Below are 19,488 nucleotides of genomic sequence, written 5' to 3'. Positions count from 1 at the left end.
ATATGCACATTACAGTACATCATAAACAATACAGAATAGGAAATTATAAGACAGAAACACAACTTGTATGATAATAACAGAATTCATACATAGGACAAGGACAGACACATACGGCGCTTACCTGCTGCTAGTACCAGCTCTGCTCGGCTCAACTCGACTCGGCCGCGGTGCTCTGTCCTCCATTTTCCATTACAGATTTAGTACCGCCTCATGCATGAGGCGAGTGTGGCTGGTCGTCACAGCAACGCCGCAGGAAACTGCCGTGACATAACTAGAGATTGTCCGATACAATTTTTTGCTTCCCGATTCTGATACCTGAACTTGCGTATCGGCCGATACCGAGTACCGATCCGATACCAGTGTGTCATATATTTTATTATGTTCTAACAGCTGTATACTACTATCTCTGTATGGATGTGATATTATTTCTATCTTTGTTGTCGGTCTGGCTCAGGTTAAACTCTTTGTGAAACATGAACAAACACAAACAATGAACGCCACAGAAGTTTCTTTTATTATCCAGTTTGACAGTCAGTTATAACGGAAAAAGAACATAAATAAACTACTTTAACGTAGATTTTCTTTAGGGCTTTATTACGTGGTATCGGATCGGTGCATAAACTCCAGTACTTACCGATACCAGCGTTTTAGGCAGTATCGGAGACGATACCGATACTGGTATCAGTATCGGAACATCTCTAGACCTAACGCGACACGCACACATAACGTCGAAGGTGTGTTGTTGTTGCCACAGCCAAAAGACACATTTTGTTTCAAAAGAAGCTAGCAAAAAAAAAAAAAAACACTGCTGGCTAAACTGTTTAAAAATGGCGGGTTTGTTCAGGACACCCCTGTCTGTCGCAAGGTTGATGACGCAGTGATTAGTGACGATTCTCTCCGACCAATCAGTAGTCTGCAGGTTTTCACGTCACCTTTTGGTATCGCCTCAGCTCGCTTGGAACCTGGACGGAGGTGATACTAAAAAAAAGTACCTGTTAGCTAGCGTATAGCTAATGGAAAACCAAAAGGCGAGCTGTGTCGAGCAGGTACCATGTAATGGAAAAATGCCACTAGACAGGACAGCTCCACCAGTGCAGTCCTTAGGGCATTCCATACATTCATGTTTTAACACTTTTTTTTATGACAGGTACATCAACATGCTATCGTCACATAACATCTGTTTCACCCTCTCAGGACACGTCTCAACACTTAACACACACACACACACACACACACATTTTGTTAAAACCTCAACCAGTGTAGTTTCTGTGTCTACTCAACGTCTCTAATCAATAGAAGTTGATATGTGTAGCTGAATAATCCTGCAGAATAAATGAACAAATACAGTATACCTGGACGTGAAAGTCATGCCTCAAATCAGCCAGCAAAAGAAAGTAACTCTTGCCTCTTGCAGGTACGTATAACTGTGGGACTTGTCACTGTGAGCCGGGCTACCTGGGCGCCCGCTGCGAGTGCCAGGAGGGCGAAGCCAGCAGCATGTACCTCAGCGCCTGCCGGGAAGCCGAGGGCAAGCAGGTCTGCAGCGGGCGAGGAGAGTGCAGCTGCAACCAGTGTCTGTGCTACGAGTCGGAGTTTGGCAAGATTTACGGCAGCTACTGCGAGTGTGACGACTTCTCCTGTGCCAGACACAAAGGCGTCCTCTGCTCAGGTAGGACTATCATCCACAGATTTGTCTACATTATATACCACTGAAGCTGAGTTGGCCTGAGTTGCGTATTTGAATTCAGCTGCCAGGGCGATGTTAACCCTCCTGTTGTCCTCGGGTCAAATTTGACCCATTTTCAAAAAGTTTCTATATCAATATATTAATACAAAATTGTCAAAGAAATAACCGGGATGGTTCCATACAACGTTCTTCACAAGTAAAATACATAATCCGTTCACTACTTTCATTGAATTTGGGTGTTTTATTGAATTTTATTGCATTTGAAAAAAAAAAATTGATAAAAGAACGTTGAAAAAAGTGACTAAAATGTTGGAAAAAGCATCAAAAATTTGAAAAAAAAACTTCAAATAAAGTGCAAAAAAATCGACAAAAACATCGGAAATGCTTCAGAAACATCGACAAAACTGACAAAAACGTAGATTTTTCAAAATGTTGAAAAAAAAAGTGAGATTTTTAAATTTTGACCCAGAAAAAAACAAAAAGTTGCACGGTCGACAGAAAGACAACACAAGGGATGAGAGAATCCTTATGTTTGATTTCTTTGAGTTGCTGTGCTTGTAGTGAGGTGGTGGTTTAAACTACAGCTGTTGAGACACCGCACCTCGCTGGGTATTGAACTTAATGAGAATACAAGCTGACATCAAACACGCTGTAAAGTCTTTAGATCTGCTGCTTGTTGTGGGTTATGGTTAAATATAATGCACATTCATGGTGTTGAGTCACGTTCCCATACCTGCTCTGGGTGTGTCTTGGTGGTTTGGCCCTCTCCTGACTCCTCTGCAACCAAACCCAGCTTTTATTTTTGAGCTGAAAGAGTCACCTGCAGGGCTGCTGGCTTCGCTCCTGAAAGGAGCTCAGAGGAGCAGCTGCAATAGTAGTTGTTCAGATGTTGAGCAGCTCGTGTTTTGTTTTGTGTCTGCCTCGGAGGGCTTGGTTTGGTTTGATACTTGTCTTGGAATGATCGAGGACCTGAGAGAGGGGGAAAGACTTTTTCACTTTGCTTTTGTTTGCTGGAAAATAGATTGAAGTAAACACAGTATGAGACAAATTTAGCACAAGAGATGTACGACCAAAACCAACAACCCTGACTACGTTTACATGCACACACCCATGATATTCCGAAAAAGACGATATTCCGACCAAGCATTGGCACATGGCAAATGGAAGTGAATATTCCACCAGTATTCCAGTTTACATGTAGCAGTGCAAAAAATGTTCAAAGATTTCCACCGTTGGCAGACTTGTTAGACCGTGCGAACACAGCCTCCCTTATTTATTCCTTCAACCACCTTCTTGAAAAGGTCGGCGTTGCGATGTTTGTGCATATCCAAAAACCTGTTGATATCCAAGTCTTTCATAACGTTTAAAAGTAGCTGTGTTTCTCCTTCTTCTCTTTTCGGTATGCATCTCTACCGCAGCCTTGCCAAACTGTTGGCTGGTTGGTTTGTGTCCAACAACCATAGCAACGCACAGAGCTGACCGTAAACTGTCAAGAGGCCAAAGAATGCCTCTAAAACCTGAATTATACCGGCATTTCCCACGTCTTAATCGGAAAATGCTAAATTCGGAAAAAGGACTTATTCGGAATATCCAAATGGAATATGCTGTTTACATGACCTGTATCAAAATTTAGAATATTTTTCTATATTTGGAATTATAGTAGAATATTGGTGTGCATGTAAACATACTCACTGAGATTGTACAGTGACTCTCAAAGCTTTGAGCTGAAGCCCTGTGGCCTTTAATTATGTCAATTTTGCCATCGTGAGGCATAAATATGCTCTATTAATCAGGGATTCATGTGCTGATACCAACTATTAATCCTCTTCCTCTCACTGAGCCATATCTGCTTTACTCTGATGCCCAAAGAGACTCGGTATGAAAAAGGCATGTTTGGCTCAGAGTATCTGCTCCGCTTTACCAAACAGGCCAAACTGTTGTGTTCCCAGAACATCGGGTCCAAGTTGTGGTGCGAGACCTCTAGCCTGGAGGAAGGGGAGGGGCTCACTGGCTCATCCCAAAGCCAATGGCTGTTCCTGTGAAACCACAGAGAGCGCTTTGTGAGAGGGGCCAGCTTTGGTGCGATCCCCTAACACAATGCCTGCCTTTATTTATCTATACCCAGTAGAAATGGAAGTCTTTCGTTTAGTCAGCAGCAAGGCTGGACGCGCTGAATGCACAGATGCAGAATGGATTGTTTGTGCCGATCATCCACAAGCAGTCATTAAAACTTAACAGTCCACTACCTTCTGCCGCTCTTCTCTTCTTTACTCCTTTCTCAGCGTGGTTGCCCAGTGTGGAGCCGTAATGAGTTCCTAATGATACCAAACGGTACGCCTCCTCCACACTTTCCTCCCAATCTGTCAGTTAATTATTGTGGCGTGCCCTGTGTTAAAGGCATGCTGTAAAAACTACTCTGTGCCCGCACGTTCCTAAGAAAACACACAGGAAATACTATTAAGGTCTGTTTCGAGCCCCTAAGCAAGCAAAAATATCTTGTTAACAGTATTGCGCTCCACCTGGATTGGTCACACTCGGCTGAGAGCTGCTCATTTGCAGTCTTATGTCTGGGAAAATCAGGAGTGTTCAGACTGATAAACTGCCTAAAGGCGCAGCAGGTTTTAGTAAAGAGGAAATCAGCTGGCATGCTATCCTCAGTGGTGTTTTTTCTTCTTTTCTAAATCACTCTTCGTCTCCTTGAATGTCTGAAAGGAGTTTTCCCATGGAGCGCACTGAGGTGTAGCTATCAGCCTGTGAATCTGAAATGCTGGTTGGAGAGTGAGCCACGGTCACATCGGCAGATCAGGTTGTTGAACGTGTGATATTTCTTGTAGTATTCATGACTTGGCAACTACTACTTTGACTTTTATTCTGGTGCACCAGGAGCTTGACTGCAAGACTCAGCAAATGCTTGTCGCGTGTAAAGACAAAACAGTCAAAAATGACGGTGGCACTTTATATTTACTCGTTATTTTTTCAGTTGTCTTGGCAACATGAGTTGTACTGGTACGGAGAATATGAACCTCTCTCTGCAGGTCAGTCTATTCACTCTTATCGATCAGCTTGTGCTTTTAGATTACTATCAGTTAAAGCTACAGTGCGTAGTTTCTGTCTCCCCCATGATTGATTCTAAGTAACTAGTGCAGTGCCCGTTGTGCCTGTTTGGAACGGGGCCGATTGCTTGGCCTGTGGTATTGCTGCTTGTAGAACTCTTCAAAACCAAATTGTACCCCAAAATGACTTACAGAAGGACCCCAAACCACTAAACATGCAACTCCACTGTATAGCCTACTCCTGACTTACAGTGTACTTGTGCATCAGAGGAAGTCATTGTACTACTAAATTTACCTGACAGAGAACGTGGCAGATTCAGAATTTAATCACAAAATATCACAGTGAAAATGTGGAGTAATCACACATTAGCGTCATGGACTCATGGCAGTGCGCTATACCCACCTGGCCCGTTATGAGAGCTAATCAGCAAATAAGTTAGCAGTAGACTTAATTAACCCGACCCGGGGTGAGTCTGATGAAAAGTGCTGTGTCTGCCCGGTTCAGCTCTGAGATTTTCTCGCCTTGCACAGCGCTGTGAAGGAATGATCTCTGAGATTACTTTATGTTCTGCCTCTGGTTAGAAGTAGAGCTTAGATCGGCCCAAAAAATATAGTCCGACCCTACCCGAGCCCGAGCACGTTGCATCCGAGACCGGCCCGGCCCGACACATTAACTGTAATTATGAGCCCGAGCCCGATTTAAACCCGACAATGTTTTAATACGTGGGCCGTTATAACTGACGTTCTCAACTACAATTCAGAGTGGTTTGAACTGCAGAAATCGGTTTAGAATAATGCAACAAGGACGAAGCATGTAAACTGCGCTGTTTGTTTATTCAGAATGGAACGGATCACAAATGGATCTGAATGAAGAAACGTAAAAAAAAAGAAACAATGATGAACAACATATTGTTGTCACTGCCCACGACTTGTTTAAACTGCTTCCATACCTCCGACTTTCCTCCACACTTGCTCAAAGGTAATTCTCCTGTTTTTATTTTTTTCTTTACATCTTCAAGCTCCATGTTGCACTTAAGATACACAATACAGCACAGCAGGCCCGGTGTGATGCGTGCGAGAAGAGGAGACTCCGTGCATGAAGTGCTGCATTTTGTAACTGCAGCCTAAATTTTGTACACATTTGTTACTTTTATATAGCTTATATATACATATTTGTAATATTTCTGATTATGGCATAGCTTTCTCCCCACCCAATTAGGCTAAATAGGTAATGGATAAAAAAAAAAAAATTAAAAATTGCTTGATCAAGGGTCCGGCCCGGGCCCGGCCCAGCCCGAGGATAGTGGCGGAAAATAACGGCCCGAGGTCGTGTCGGGCTCGGCTCGGGCTCGGGCCGAGAATCTAAACTCTAGTTAGAAGTGGGGAATGTAGGCTACAGCTCACAGCAACTTAATACTATGGTATGTAGTGTCTGGCTTTTGTTTGATATTTAGTGTTGGCAAATGGCTTTTTATTGAGTTTACTCTTAGCGAAAATAATAGACACTGAAAAGCCAGCGTTACGTAGTGCCTTTTTCCCCCCCAACCTTATTCCACACAACAGTCGCGATGTTCCTTTCAGCTTTCCGCTCATTCTCCAGGAAGGTGAAGAAATGACAAATAAATAAAAATACAAAAGTTTATGGGAAAACGCATCAAAATAGATTCATAACAAATTAAACAAGTTTTCTTACAACACAAAGTTTACTTCAACTGACTGTCCTATTGGACTGGTACAATGTGAATAAATAAATAAGGACCATGTCTACAGAACAGGACATGTTTTACTAGTTGTACAGTATAAAATAAATAAATAAAGAGAACAGGACACAACTTTTCTTTTGCTTCTCTGATTCGTTCCGTTTTGTTACACTGTCACTCCGTCGAAATATGCACACACGTGGTACGCTCCATAGGGTTCGTCACGTAGTGGACCCGTGCGCTGATGTGCAGTAACATGTGCAAGTGGCACGGTAACTGGCCAATGAAATGATGATCATTACAGCGTTTCAAGCGGCCCTTAATCGAACACAACTAAGCCACACAGCCAACGGACGGGACGCAGCGCTCCACAATATAAACAAAATATTGCATACTTATCGCAACACTTTCGATATAATATTGCGCAACGTGATATCGCGATAACGATATTGAGTCGATTTATCATGCACCCCTAATACGGAAGAGCTGGGAGCAGGAAGCTGGCAGGAGGATGTACTGTATCTGGGGTCAGACGATCTGTGTTGGACGACTGTCTGTCTCTGAATGTTCCGGTAATCTTACCCTCAGTATCTACACAGCCATCTGTTCTAGTGTTTATGTCTGTATCTGTCTGTGGAGCTCCGAGGCTCTCTGAGCAGGATCTTTTAAGGTGAATGACGTGTAGACTGCCGTGTGATGTATGGACACTGTCAAGATTTGTGTGATGACCTGATTTAAAAGTGTTTGTATGTAGGTAAACATTAGGGTTGCACGAAATGAGGAAAGTATGCGATAAAGTTGTAGAATATCGCGATAACGATGTTACTTGCGATAAATATGTAAACTGATATTATAGTGTGCTCAGTTCTGCATTTCTGCTGCTTTCAATATTCTGCTAAAATACAACACATTGAATTTAAAACAAATGAAAGAAAATCATTTCTTTTATTGAACAAATTGAACATTGAATTGAATAAAAAAACAGCACTAAAAAAAGAATGACCGTTACATATTAATGTGCAGTTTTCTACTGATATTTTCTTTCACCTAAAACAAAAAAAATCTGTTTTGTGTTTATAGCGATATGTTGCAGCCTTTCGCGATGTGTATATTGCGCCGGTTGATATTGCGATGACGATAAAAAAACGATATATTGTCAACATGCTCATTTAGTCGCCAATATTTGTTTGTGTCTATTATGTTTCTCTTACCCATGCAAGGACGAGTCACTGGCTCTCTTTTTAGCACCTGACATATATCTACAGACAGATATTGGCCATTTCTTGCTTTTTACAGATCAGACCAGTATCAGCGTATATGTGCAGATATGAACACAGAAACTGCAGGACATAAATGTTCTACAGGAGGATTTTTTTTTTAATGTTAATTCTAGTTTCAAATTATTTTTTTATTTTAGTTATTTCATAATTTAGTTTAAGTGTCACACAGCTAACAGCAGGGCGGTTTTCCTTCACGCATGAAAAGTTGACATTGTGGACGTACATGTTTTTTACAGGACAGCGGCCAGTTTGTTTACATGCAGTTTAAAAACCTGATTATATTCAGGTTAAGGCAATACCCCGCTTTCTCACACGCCATTTTTTTACCCCGGCTAAAATTGGTTAACAGACCTAGATAACTCCTTTATTCGTGCATGTATACACCCTAACCGGGGTAAGCTCAGGTTACGCGTCTGCACATGCTCCGTAGGTTACAACTGCCCATTCGCACTCTGCTGCAGTGGGCTTTGACCTGGAAATAGAAGAGAGCAGTTAGAAACAACGGCGCCAAAAACAACAGCAACACAAGCCAAACCTTTAAACCCACTGAGGACTTTGCCATCACAAGTACTATCAAGAAGACCCGTTTCTGGACGGACGAAGAGACACTTTTTTTTCTTACTTTTCAAGTTGTCAACTGGAAGAAAAAGCCTTAAATCAGACAAGCTGTACGTTGGCAGAGCGCCACCTACTGTACCCCAGGTAGAGTTACTCCCATCTTTCCTTCCATTCTTCCCCGCTCATGTTTACGGGAAGAACTGCCATAACCCGGTTATTCACTTAACCGGGGTAAGATATGGTCTTACCCCGGTTAAGTGAATAACCGGTTACTGCTGTGCATGTAAACGCACTGATTCATACTTAGATTTTTTAGATTTCTTTATTTAAAAGGGACAGCGTACATTTATCAACATGAGCACAGAGTCCAACATGTAAATGTGCCAGATTTAACCATGCAGGCTAATTTTCATCTTCATTCCCTTTACTGTTAGTATCATCTTTGATTATAAAGTGTCTTGTTCAGCTGTAGAAAATACGGTTACACTTTACTTGAAGGTATCTACATAAGAGTGACATGACACTGTCATGAACGTGTCATAAACATTATAAACAAGTCATGAACGTTTATGACGTAACGCTTCTGTCATTAAGTGTCATTTTGTTTTTGTCATGACAAGTTAGGGTCATGACATTGTGTCATGACTGTGTCATGTGTTCATGACCGTGTCATGTCACTCTTATGTAGATACCTTCAAGTAAAGTGTTATCCAATATACTTCCTCAGGACATATCTTTTCACGACCAAATTGAACGGGGTCATCGCCAAAAATGTTGGAGAAATATCAGCTTATTTATCAGATGTCTTTTTACTTGATCTACTCTATAAGTACATTATCGGGCTGTGTTGTTCGGTCTCCTCTCTCCTGTGTGTTTGCAACGATGCTTCAATAAGTCCTGACTTCCTCGCCCTCCTGCCCTCCTGACCCACATCTCCTGTGCAGACTCTGCAGCTGGTTCAAAATAATGATCTAAGAGCTCAGCAGTCTCCAGTTGCCAGAAATAGCGTGGCTTTAATTCCAGACTTGCGCAAACCCTCTTTTACCCCATAAATAAAACTGCTGTCCCAAAGCTGTGTCCTGTGTGTGTGTGTGTGTGTGTGTGTGTGTGTGTGTGTGTGTGCATGCATGTCAGTGTCTCCTTTTTTATAGGGTAAATGGGAACGTGTGTTTATTCGTGTTTGTGCCGAGCATTACTGGAACTATGCTTCACTGAAGGAAACAAGTCCTCTTCAGGGCCAGAGTGCCTTTTTGGTTAAAGTGGTCTGTTCGTGTTGTTAAAGGACTCGTTCGTTTAAAACAAGAGACAAACTTTTCTTAGCTTTAGAAAGCATTCTGACAGGAAGGGACAGTGCACGTGAGATAGAGAGGTTCAAGGTGTTATCGTAGCCGCAGCGAAGACATGTTGAAACACAGGTAATACTCCTGAACAACGTGAAGGAGAATATGAGCAGCTTCAGCCCAGAACTGCTGTCACTGGAAAATATTTCTCATATTTTTGTTGTTATAAAGAGAAAAGGATCTCAATGTTAGAACACAGTGTCCTGGTTAAATCCAGCAAACTTTTCCATTCCAGGAAAAATATCAGTTCTTCATTAGAACAAGACGCTTTGTTGTTGTGAAGCTTATTGCTGCCACTGGACTGCAGAAATTCATGAGCATGAGCCTTTTTAGTGAACTTAATCGGGTCTTACTTCCTTTAGGAGTCAAGGACAATTAAAATCTGCTATTGTAAAGCATCACACATGGGACTGTCTGTAAAAGATGAGAAAACTCTGCACTTCAGTTAACCAATGTGACATTCAAGATGTTGTATTATTCCTTTTTGGGAAGCATGTTCTGTCATCATTGTCATCTGAACTAAAGATACTGTCTTACGATAAAAGTATCTTGTTTTGTCCTCGTCAGAGCCAGGAAGTGTCTTGTTTGTCCCCCCTCAAGTTTGAATGAAATAATGTGTTTTTTTTCACAGTGGCAGCTCTGCTTTTTTGTAGCTTGTCTATTAGATAGAGGTACATCCCTGTTTATTAGGGGTGTGCATCTCTCCCTCATAGGACGATACGGTTCAGGGACGATACATTTCAATATGAAATGGTTCAGTGCGATTCGATTTGATGTTGGAACGATCCGATGAGATACGATTCAATCTGATAGTTACTGTTAATATCCATCCAAATCTATAAAAGAAGCATTGGCTACCTTCAAATAAATAGTAGTGCTGTCAGTTAAACGCGTTATTAACGGCGTTAACGCAAACCCATTTTAACGGCGTCAATTTTTTTATTGCAAGATTAACGTTCTTTTTGGCCAAGCAAACTTTGTAGTTTTTTTCACATGCTGTTGCAACAACTAGTAATGTTAGAAAAACTACAACACCACACCGGATCTAGCTAGACCGGAAACAAAACAACAGGCACGCATGCACTTGTTTGGGCTTGCGAGCCGGGCCAAAGAGTAGTAGGCTAACGTTACGTTTTGAGTGGATGGCGAGCGCGAGACGCAGAAATGGATGCCAATAAGATTCTGAACGGAAAGTTTACTTTTAAAAAGTTGTCGAGGGGGACAGTAGTTTCACACATACCCTATACCCATAGCCTGTACGACACGGAGAAAGCAGCCCAAAGGGAACTGCTGCAGAGTGCCAACACTGTCTTATTAACCGGTGATCACTGGACGTCAGTGAGTAATCCAAATTATTTAGAAGTTACTGCACACTATATTGACTATGTATATCAACATACGGTTTTAGGACTATGTTGTTTGTATCGGGTTTTTTTGACTGTTTTTATCATTTGGGACATTGTCCACCCCCTTTTCTGTCCAGGAGAATTGTTACATTCCTTATTAGAGAAATGTAAAGGTTACAAATGTCCTGCTGTGGCATCTGGTTTTTGGACCATTTTGTTTGTACTGTATAAGCAAAGTGTTAGTGTTACATCTCAGTTAGGTTAGGTACTTGGAGGAATTGTGCAATAATGACAGATTCACACGTTTCTTTTGTTTACAGTAAATTAAAAAATAAACAAAAACAAGAAGCAATTCTGCCATGGCGGGCCGCCACTACAAAATCAACATAGAGGAAACACTGCAATGGACGTGACATGATTTACTTAACAGATCCAAGTCTTCAGATTCCCCAGTCATGCCTGGTTGTATGTGAGCTGCTGTTTTTCAGGAGTGAAAAGGGCCTGGGGGTCTCTCCTCCTGCAACACGGAGTCTGTAAAATGTGTTTTGATTCACTGGCTGTGGTTCGCTTTATTGTTTTATGTGTCGTTACTTGAACATGCAGCAATTAGTGTCTGGTCTTCCTTAATGTTTGGCTGACAGCCACCCAGGCAGTCCAGAGATCACGAGCAAACACCAGACTCATTACTACTGAAAAATAATCCAAACTTTGTATAAAAGTAATACTGCTTTACACATTCTAGCACCCACAGACTGATCCCCCAATTCGTGAAATACCTACGTTTTAACAGGCAAATAGTAAGTAAGTGTGGGGGGAAAGTGTGTGACTACCCGTACATGTAACCGGTAATGGAGATTGATTTTACCACACACTAATTTCTCAGCTATGGCAGTATTGACTAAGGTGTAGATGACCTTTGGACGTGAGATTGTGAGTATCAGTAATGTGGCAGTATTCATGTCATCAGTAATTGGGAACAATTAGGTTTGCCGAAGCAAATATTTCACCTCTTGTCTTTTGTGCAAGTATTGAATTCACAATTCTGGGTAAATAATGGTTCCATCTTGAATGGGGAAATCCGTTTTTAGGTGTATCTCATGTTTCATGAAATGTGTCTGACTAAGCAAAGCTACCTGAGCAGCACCTGGCGCTCAGCCCTCGGACCCCGAGGTAAAGCAAACACCGGCTGACTCCTCCCTCCTCCACTGCTCTTTGAGACTTGACTGAACTTGACCGCTGCAGACAAAGACCTCCGGTTTCTCTGGTGAAATGCTGCAGGTGCAAGGCCACACCCTGATCCTATCACAGTGTGTAAACTAATAGTGTCTTTGCAACTTGCAGGCGTGTATTTGCACTGTAGTTGTGGTATGTTTGAGGTCTTAATCTGGGTGTACTCTGAGTTAAAACTGGCAACAAAAGTATCTGAACTAAAAGGGAGCGTGGCACAAAGCAGAAAGCTCAGGAAATGCTCTTATAAATTAGAACCCGTCTACAAGCGAGGCTCAAATGATCACATGCTGTTCACATGCACGGCTCTTCCCAGTTTGACACTGGAGCCACAAATGCAACCCATATCAAATCAGACTCAAGCTTCACAGCAAAAGTCACACTGCGTGTGTTCCTGCGCACAAAGATGCGTTTACACGATCAAGTGAAAAGCGTTGGAAGTGTTTGGGTTTCATTTCGTGGGCTCAGCAGTTGTATTCAGGGCTTATTTTGAAGTCTGTCAGGTTTTTGGCCAGCTCTGCCTCTTGGGTGGTTCATCAGCATCCAGAGCCCCCAGATGTCCCCAGGATTTGGATCCTGAAAGCTAAACCGCTGCCTGCTGGATGTTAGACGCATGCTGTGCTGTCCTCAAGTGTGTTGAAGCAGGGTGCTGATGGGAAAACAAATAAAAGGAGAGCTCCTGAATTCAGCTTGTTGTAAAAAAGATATAAGGGAGTGGAAACAGTTCCTGGACTGGCACGCTGAGGCCTGGAACTAGTGCTAGAATATCCTATATAAGTAAAAGTGTTATTACTTTACTATTATGTTACTTAAAGCTGCTATAATAAATAGAGGTCGACCGATAGTGGATTTTACCGATACCGATAGCTAGGTTGGGATAGCTAGGTTGGGCCGTATTTGCCGATAACCGATTAATCGACCGATAGTATTTATAACTTATACAGTTGACAAAATACATACGTTGTTTCAAAAAAAGTCCAGACGCTTTTGCTAATAATCAAAATAATAATGTCATATTTATTGATATTACACCCACAGCAATGCTACACAAGCATGTGTGTTGTCTAAAACTGTTCTCCTACATATTTGGTTTATAAAAATAAACATAATGAGCATTATAATTCATATATTTGCCGATAACGATAGTTCCACCAATCAACTATCGGTGCCGATTAATCGGCAAAACCGATGAATCGGTCGACCTCTAATAATAAATATGCAGTCTACAAATGGATCAAACTTCTATGTTTATGAGAGAGGTTGTTCATAGTGACAAACCCATAGATGACTAACCCTTTCTGGATCGTTTCAGTGTTTTCAGCTCATTGTTTTAGTTTAGCGAGTTGTTTCCACCCGCAGCTGGCAGCTTTAAAAAGCCACTGTCCTCTACCTGCTCAGCAGCAAATGACAGACAGGCAGTTAGAGACTAATCTGTAGCCCTTAGAGACTCGTGAACAGAGTGGAGCATTTGGCAGCTAAAGAGAGACAGGTATTTCCCTCGGGAGTTGGTGGAGACCAAAATCAGAGCTAAAAGGAGAGTGAATATTGGACTTTTTTTACTTGATTAGGTCGCTAGAAACTCGTCTCCAAATGAATGATCATCTTTCTCTGTGTCTGCTGCATGTGTAAATATGCAGCTGTAATCATCTTACACTGTGATAATGTGTCATTGTTGTGTTTACGGCTTGTTTTCGCTGCCCCAAAGTTGCCAAAGAAATTCAGTTCATGCTATTTTAAGGTTAGTCATATAAGAGTACACAAGTGGCTCCTTTTTAAAAGCTGCTTTTATTAAACTGCCTTGAATTAAAGCGTAACTCTCGCCAAAATGCATCCTAGGGTCTTTTTGTGAATGTACCCCAGTCAAACTTTAGTTTAAAAGCATAATTAGGACGGAAACGCCACTTTTAAGATTTATCGTATTTTCGTTTTTCGGTCAAATTACCTTTTTGAATGGGAGTGCTAGGGGCACTACTATGATCTCATCAAAATCGCTATTTTTAAAACACTAAGAAGGCTCGCCACAACATGAAACTTTGCTCTTAGTATTTACCAGGGGCTCTACACATGAACTCGAGCATTGAGAACATTGTTTATGTGCACAGAGTTTACTAAAAAAGGTTTTGAACAACTCACTGTAGCTGTTGTTCTTCCGGTCGCCGTCTATCGAACCAGTCAAAAATAGTCGAGGGAGGAGAGTAAAGATGGAAAGCTCCTAAAGCTTAGTTCCGTATAAATGCACGGATAATTTGTTGTTTTGTCTTTGGTGAAAAACAATATTGACCTTGTAGTTGAGAAAGGAGCCTGATATAAGAATGACATTTCCTTCTATGGACCCTCGTTCATCGCATTCGGAGAACGATACTTTTTGACTGAGAAGATGGCGGATAGCGTAAACAACAACTGCTAAAGTGAGTCGACAGGTGTGTGCTTCTGCATCAGGATGAAGCTAAGGAAGTCCATATCCACGACCTTCTGCCTCTGGGATTGCTCCGCTGCCGCCGAAAATTCGCGAATGTCCCTCTTTTCTGCCGGATGTCCAGTACCTTCCGCTTTCTCTGTGTTGCCATTTTAAACTCTGGTCGATTTAAGAGGACTATGGTTAACTGCTCCTCAGATCTCTGCAGGGTAAATCCAGACAGCTAGCTAAACTATCTGTCCAATCTGAATTTCTGTTGCACGACTAAAACATCCTTTGAACGTACACATGTTCCACCAAAACAAGTTCCTTCCGGAGGCTATTTTGCAGCGGCACCTTGGCTCTGTGGCTTTGTCCGGTGCTTAGCACCGCCCAAGACAAAGATTGTGATTGGTTTAAAGAAATTCCAATAAACCAGAGCACATTTTTCTCCCATCCCGGAATGCTGTGGAGACTAGCCAGACCCTGGTCAGGCAATGCGAGACTAAAGCGGAGGCAATGTGCCTTCATGTGCTGCTGTGCTCATTGTAGCTCTGCCGAAATTCCTGCTGAAGCTTATGTGCATCTCTCCAGAAAAGTAATGAGTTTGGCAAAAGTTTTTTTCCCGGTAAAGTTTCCCAAATCCAGTAAAGAGCAGGACAAAATTATAAACTTTGCTATGGTCTTATGCTGGAAAGTAGACCAATGTCCACAAGCCACTGTTAGTGCAGTGGCAGTTTGCTTACATTAACCTGTGCAATGCTGCTTTAGTGAATGTAAAAGGGCTTAACTTTTTAACTTTTTTGAACAGCTTATATAAGAATCTTTTCAGTAGATCCAGTAGAATCTGCTCTTGAAATAACAGTGTCTACGATACATTTCTCCTACTAAATGATTCTAGATTTAATAGCTGAAAACCCATGATGTTTAAAAGATGAAAGAGGAATCTTGTGGCTCGGAGGACATTTGCTTTATTCCTTTGATTGCCATCTCTGCAGTGCCACCCATCCAACACACGGTGTAAATCCCTGTTTACACTATGGAAATGATGCCAAGCTTAGCTTGCAGTATTCCTGTATTTTACTTAATTTTAAAGTACAAGATGATTATTATGTTTCCCCCAGCACTGTGGAGTGTCAACAAAGGAACTGCTTACAGAGCAAAATGTCAGCATTGAACAAACAGAGTTATGAAACTCGGGTCACAGAGATAATCATTGTGTCTCCACAAAAGCCTTTTATAGGCTTTTGTCTTCTGCTCACTGTGAGTAATGTCGGATGTCGAGGCATCTTACGCCTCCGAGACTGAGATCTACAGAATCTACAAGTAAACACTATTTTCATGGCTGGTAATGACTGTTGTCTGTCAAGCATGTGATGTTACCCACGTAGAAATCACACGTCAGAGCGGCTGATACCTGTAATCGCACCCAGTCTGATCTACACTACATGTTCTTTTAGTTTTAGTGAGCTTTGCAGGCTGCTTATTTTGAAGGTGGCATTATTATTTTACTGCCACACAAACATAACCCAAGAAGACGAAGAAGGCTTTTACCCCCCACATCTCATACAGACCAGATATTGGCGCTCTGTTTATTTCTAATGACGAACAGCTTGGCTCAGCATACAAGAGAGGGCTTGTCTTGGCCTGCACATTTTAATAGCCCACATTTCTTAGCTGTTTTACCCTGACAGAAAGACACACACACACACACACACACACACACACACACACACACACACACACACACACACACACACACACAACCCTTTAAAGGGAACACTGCTGCTAAATTATTGCGTAGCCTAGCGTAAAGGAAACATCACACACATCACAGGAGTCCCAAATTGAAGTTTGAGTGGAAGTGTAGCACATGGGATTGGTTTCAAAACATGAATTAAGTGGGTGAGTGGATTAGTATAAGAGTGGTAGAGAATACTATTCTGTTTCACTATAGTCCTTAGGGGTGGAACGGTACACAGAAGTCACGGTTCGGTTCATACCTCGGTTCAGACATCACGGTTCGGTTCGGTACAATGGAGGGAAAAGCAAGACAACAATGCAGAAGGCAATTTTTTTTATTGTGCATGTCTCAGGCTGTCCACTGAACTAGCTGTAACAGCTTGAAGTGTGTAAAGTAAGATGTAAACACAATAAGTAGGCCTACCCTGCATCATCTCCAGACTCCATCTGTAACTTGTAAACAAAATAAGACAATCAGCTAGTAGTGTGATATGGGAGACAAGCGCTGCTCTCATATGTGAATGCACAGAGCAGGGGTGTTAAAAGAGCAGCTTCGGTTACACAGAGCAGTTGGCGAATTGTGGCGTTAGCTTCACACGCTAACAGCGGAGCTAGCAGCAAACAGCGAAGTTAACAGCTAACGGCGGAGCTAAGAGCTAACGGCGGAGCTAACAGCTAACGGCGGAGCTAACAGTTAATACCAGAGCAAACAGCGAAGCAAACGGGCCTGGAGGCCATTTGTGGTCGAGGCGAGAAGGGATACAGCTACGTCCGTGTTTGGTTGTATATGGAAGGGACTAGTTTGCTTCATGTGGACTCACTGGACTGACTGACTCCATGGATGTATTACTGACTCAACATGTAGGCGGAGCTCGGAAGCTTCCGAGCTAAGGGCAGGGCTACAGATTAGGTGTCCCTAAGAAACACGTGTCTAACAGTAGTTCCGCATTACATTAATTAATTTGCACGCAAGTTTTATTTATTTTTATACCGTGTATTCTGCGTGTAAATTCACGGACCGGACCGAGACGCCCATACCGTTTCGGTTCAATACGAATACATGTACCGTTCCACCCCTAATAGTCCTCTGCCCCCAGACGTTTACTGTGGCCTTTAATCATTTTTAAAACCTTTTTAATAAATGGCACGTTTTGCCGTGTTTGCTTAATCCGCACACATACAGTTGTACACGTACGGTACATGTGTACAAAACATAATTTATAGTTGTGAGGGGAGTTCCGTGCTGTAACTATTCTTGGCGAACAACACATGGGAGCATTTGTTATAGTGAGGTAATCAGGCAACCTGCAGAGATGCTGCACAGAAGTATCGGACATATGCATGGATGTGTTAGAGGCGAGGGCCTGGATACTCCGTTCCAAGATGCCTCCCCATTCATTCCAATCAAAGTTTCTCACTGGGAGCATAAGCCAAAAAAAAATAAAGCTCCTGTCCAGTAAAGAATTGACAGTGTTGGTCATGAACTTCCAATCCAGAGTTCAGAGAGGCAGACAGAAGAGCCTCGGTGTGTCGTGTCTCCCTTTTTATCTTATCAGAACAGTATGTTTTCTAGCCCTGAAGGAGGGTTAGTAATCATTCTTCATGAATGACAGACAATGTAACTGGCAGCGTTTAAACTGTGAGCGTGTCCTTGAGTAAACCTACACGGTCTCTGCGTGCGGGAATTATATAAACATGTTTTCAGCTGATGAGACACAGGAACTGATTTTTTATGTTATTTCTTTGTCCTGTCTGTGAGTTTTCTGTGTGTGTGTGGGGGGGGGGATAAACAATTTGTTCCTCATCAGCAGTTTGCTGGCTGACTCCCTCTCACTCACTCCCGCTGTCACTCAGGTTTCACAGGGCTTACTTTACATTGGTTTCTCAGCTGGCTGTTTTTGTGGTTCTTCTCACTGTCTTTTTTGAAAGCATCCCTTGTGTTTCCATCTCTGTTTTTTACAAGTCTGGCGTGGAGAGTTTTGCTGACGTGTAGATGAAGCGGTTGAGAGACTGAAATGACCTCAAAATGTGCAGGATTCTCTCTGCTAGTCCTATCAACCTGAAGTTACACATAAGTGTGCGCTTGTGTGCCTGTATTGGATTTAACAAAAAAAATTAATTTTACCTCCAGAAAATGTTTCCCCACAGTTCAAATCTTTGTTATAAATGTAAAACACATAAGGGTACATTTATTCACCTGTTCTCGGCATGTGATCGCATCCAGATATTTTGGAAAGAGGTTCATTCTGTGGTTCAGGAGGTCATCGGTAAACAGTTTACATTATCCTCATCATTTTATCTGTTAAACCATACTTTGGAAAATCTTGACACAGACACCAAATATCTGTTGATAATTCTTTAATTTCTAACTAAAAAATGTATTTTACTGAGGTGGTCTGCCCCGCAAGTCCCAATGGTCGGCATGCGGCTGTCACAGATATCGTCTCTTCTCCCTTTAGAGAAACTGACTTATGACCTCAATCATAATTCCGAGACTTTGGAGACCACTGCATTCCTTCCTGCAGAGACTCTGACTTCACTGTGTTTGCTTTAATCTGTGTTTACTTAGTTATTTATTTCTTGTACAGTACTGTTTTTTTCTTTTTTTCTTTTTCTTCCATACTTCTTTGAACTCAGTTTGAAGGCAATGCAGCATCTGTTGTTCGTTTTGGGTGGAATTTTTCTGTTGTATGTTTTTGTGTATATATATATTTTATATATTATTATGTATATGTATATGTGTGTGTGTGTAAAGTATATATACTTTTTTTCTGTTGTCTGTTAAACTCAAAAATCAATTTAAAAAAAACAAAAAAAAAACAATTTAATTTAACATTTATTTAACCAGGTAGGCTGATTGAGAACAAATTCTCATTTGCAACGAGGACCTGGCCAAGGCAAAGCTTACACGTGCAAGACAACAAAGTTACACATTAAATACTCAAAATATAAACATACAAAATACAGTAAAGAATCTACCAAAAATGCTGATTTAATAAAGGGTCAATAAACAGTTTGTGCAATGTAATGTCTAAGTAGTATGGCAGTAACGCAGTACAGTACATTACAATAGTCCAAGTAAAAATACTGAGTGGAGTACAGAGTCTGTATACAGTTTGTGCAGATGGAGTAGTGCAACAGAGCATTAAACAAATATTA

The 19,488-nt window shown here is 41.7% G+C and overlaps 1 protein-coding gene across 1 annotated transcript in view; it reads left to right on the top strand.

Moving 5' to 3' along the window:
- The window catches only part of itgb5 (integrin, beta 5), a 65,742-nt gene that overhangs the window by 25,586 nt on the left and 20,668 nt on the right, over nucleotides 1-19,488 (top strand). Inside the window, exon 11 of the mRNA XM_031304287.2 lies at nucleotides 1,415-1,669. Within this exon, the coding sequence (XP_031160147.1) occupies nucleotides 1,415-1,669 (255 nt within the window). The remainder of the gene's footprint in view (nucleotides 1-1,414; nucleotides 1,670-19,488) is intronic.

This window comes from Sander lucioperca, chromosome 8 (genome assembly GCF_008315115.2).
Source record: "Sander lucioperca isolate FBNREF2018 chromosome 8, SLUC_FBN_1.2, whole genome shotgun sequence".
Lineage (NCBI taxonomy): Eukaryota > Metazoa > Chordata > Actinopteri > Perciformes > Percidae > Sander > Sander lucioperca.
The sequence above is the reverse complement of the archived record's forward strand: the minus strand, read 5'-3'. Positions and strand labels throughout refer to the sequence as shown.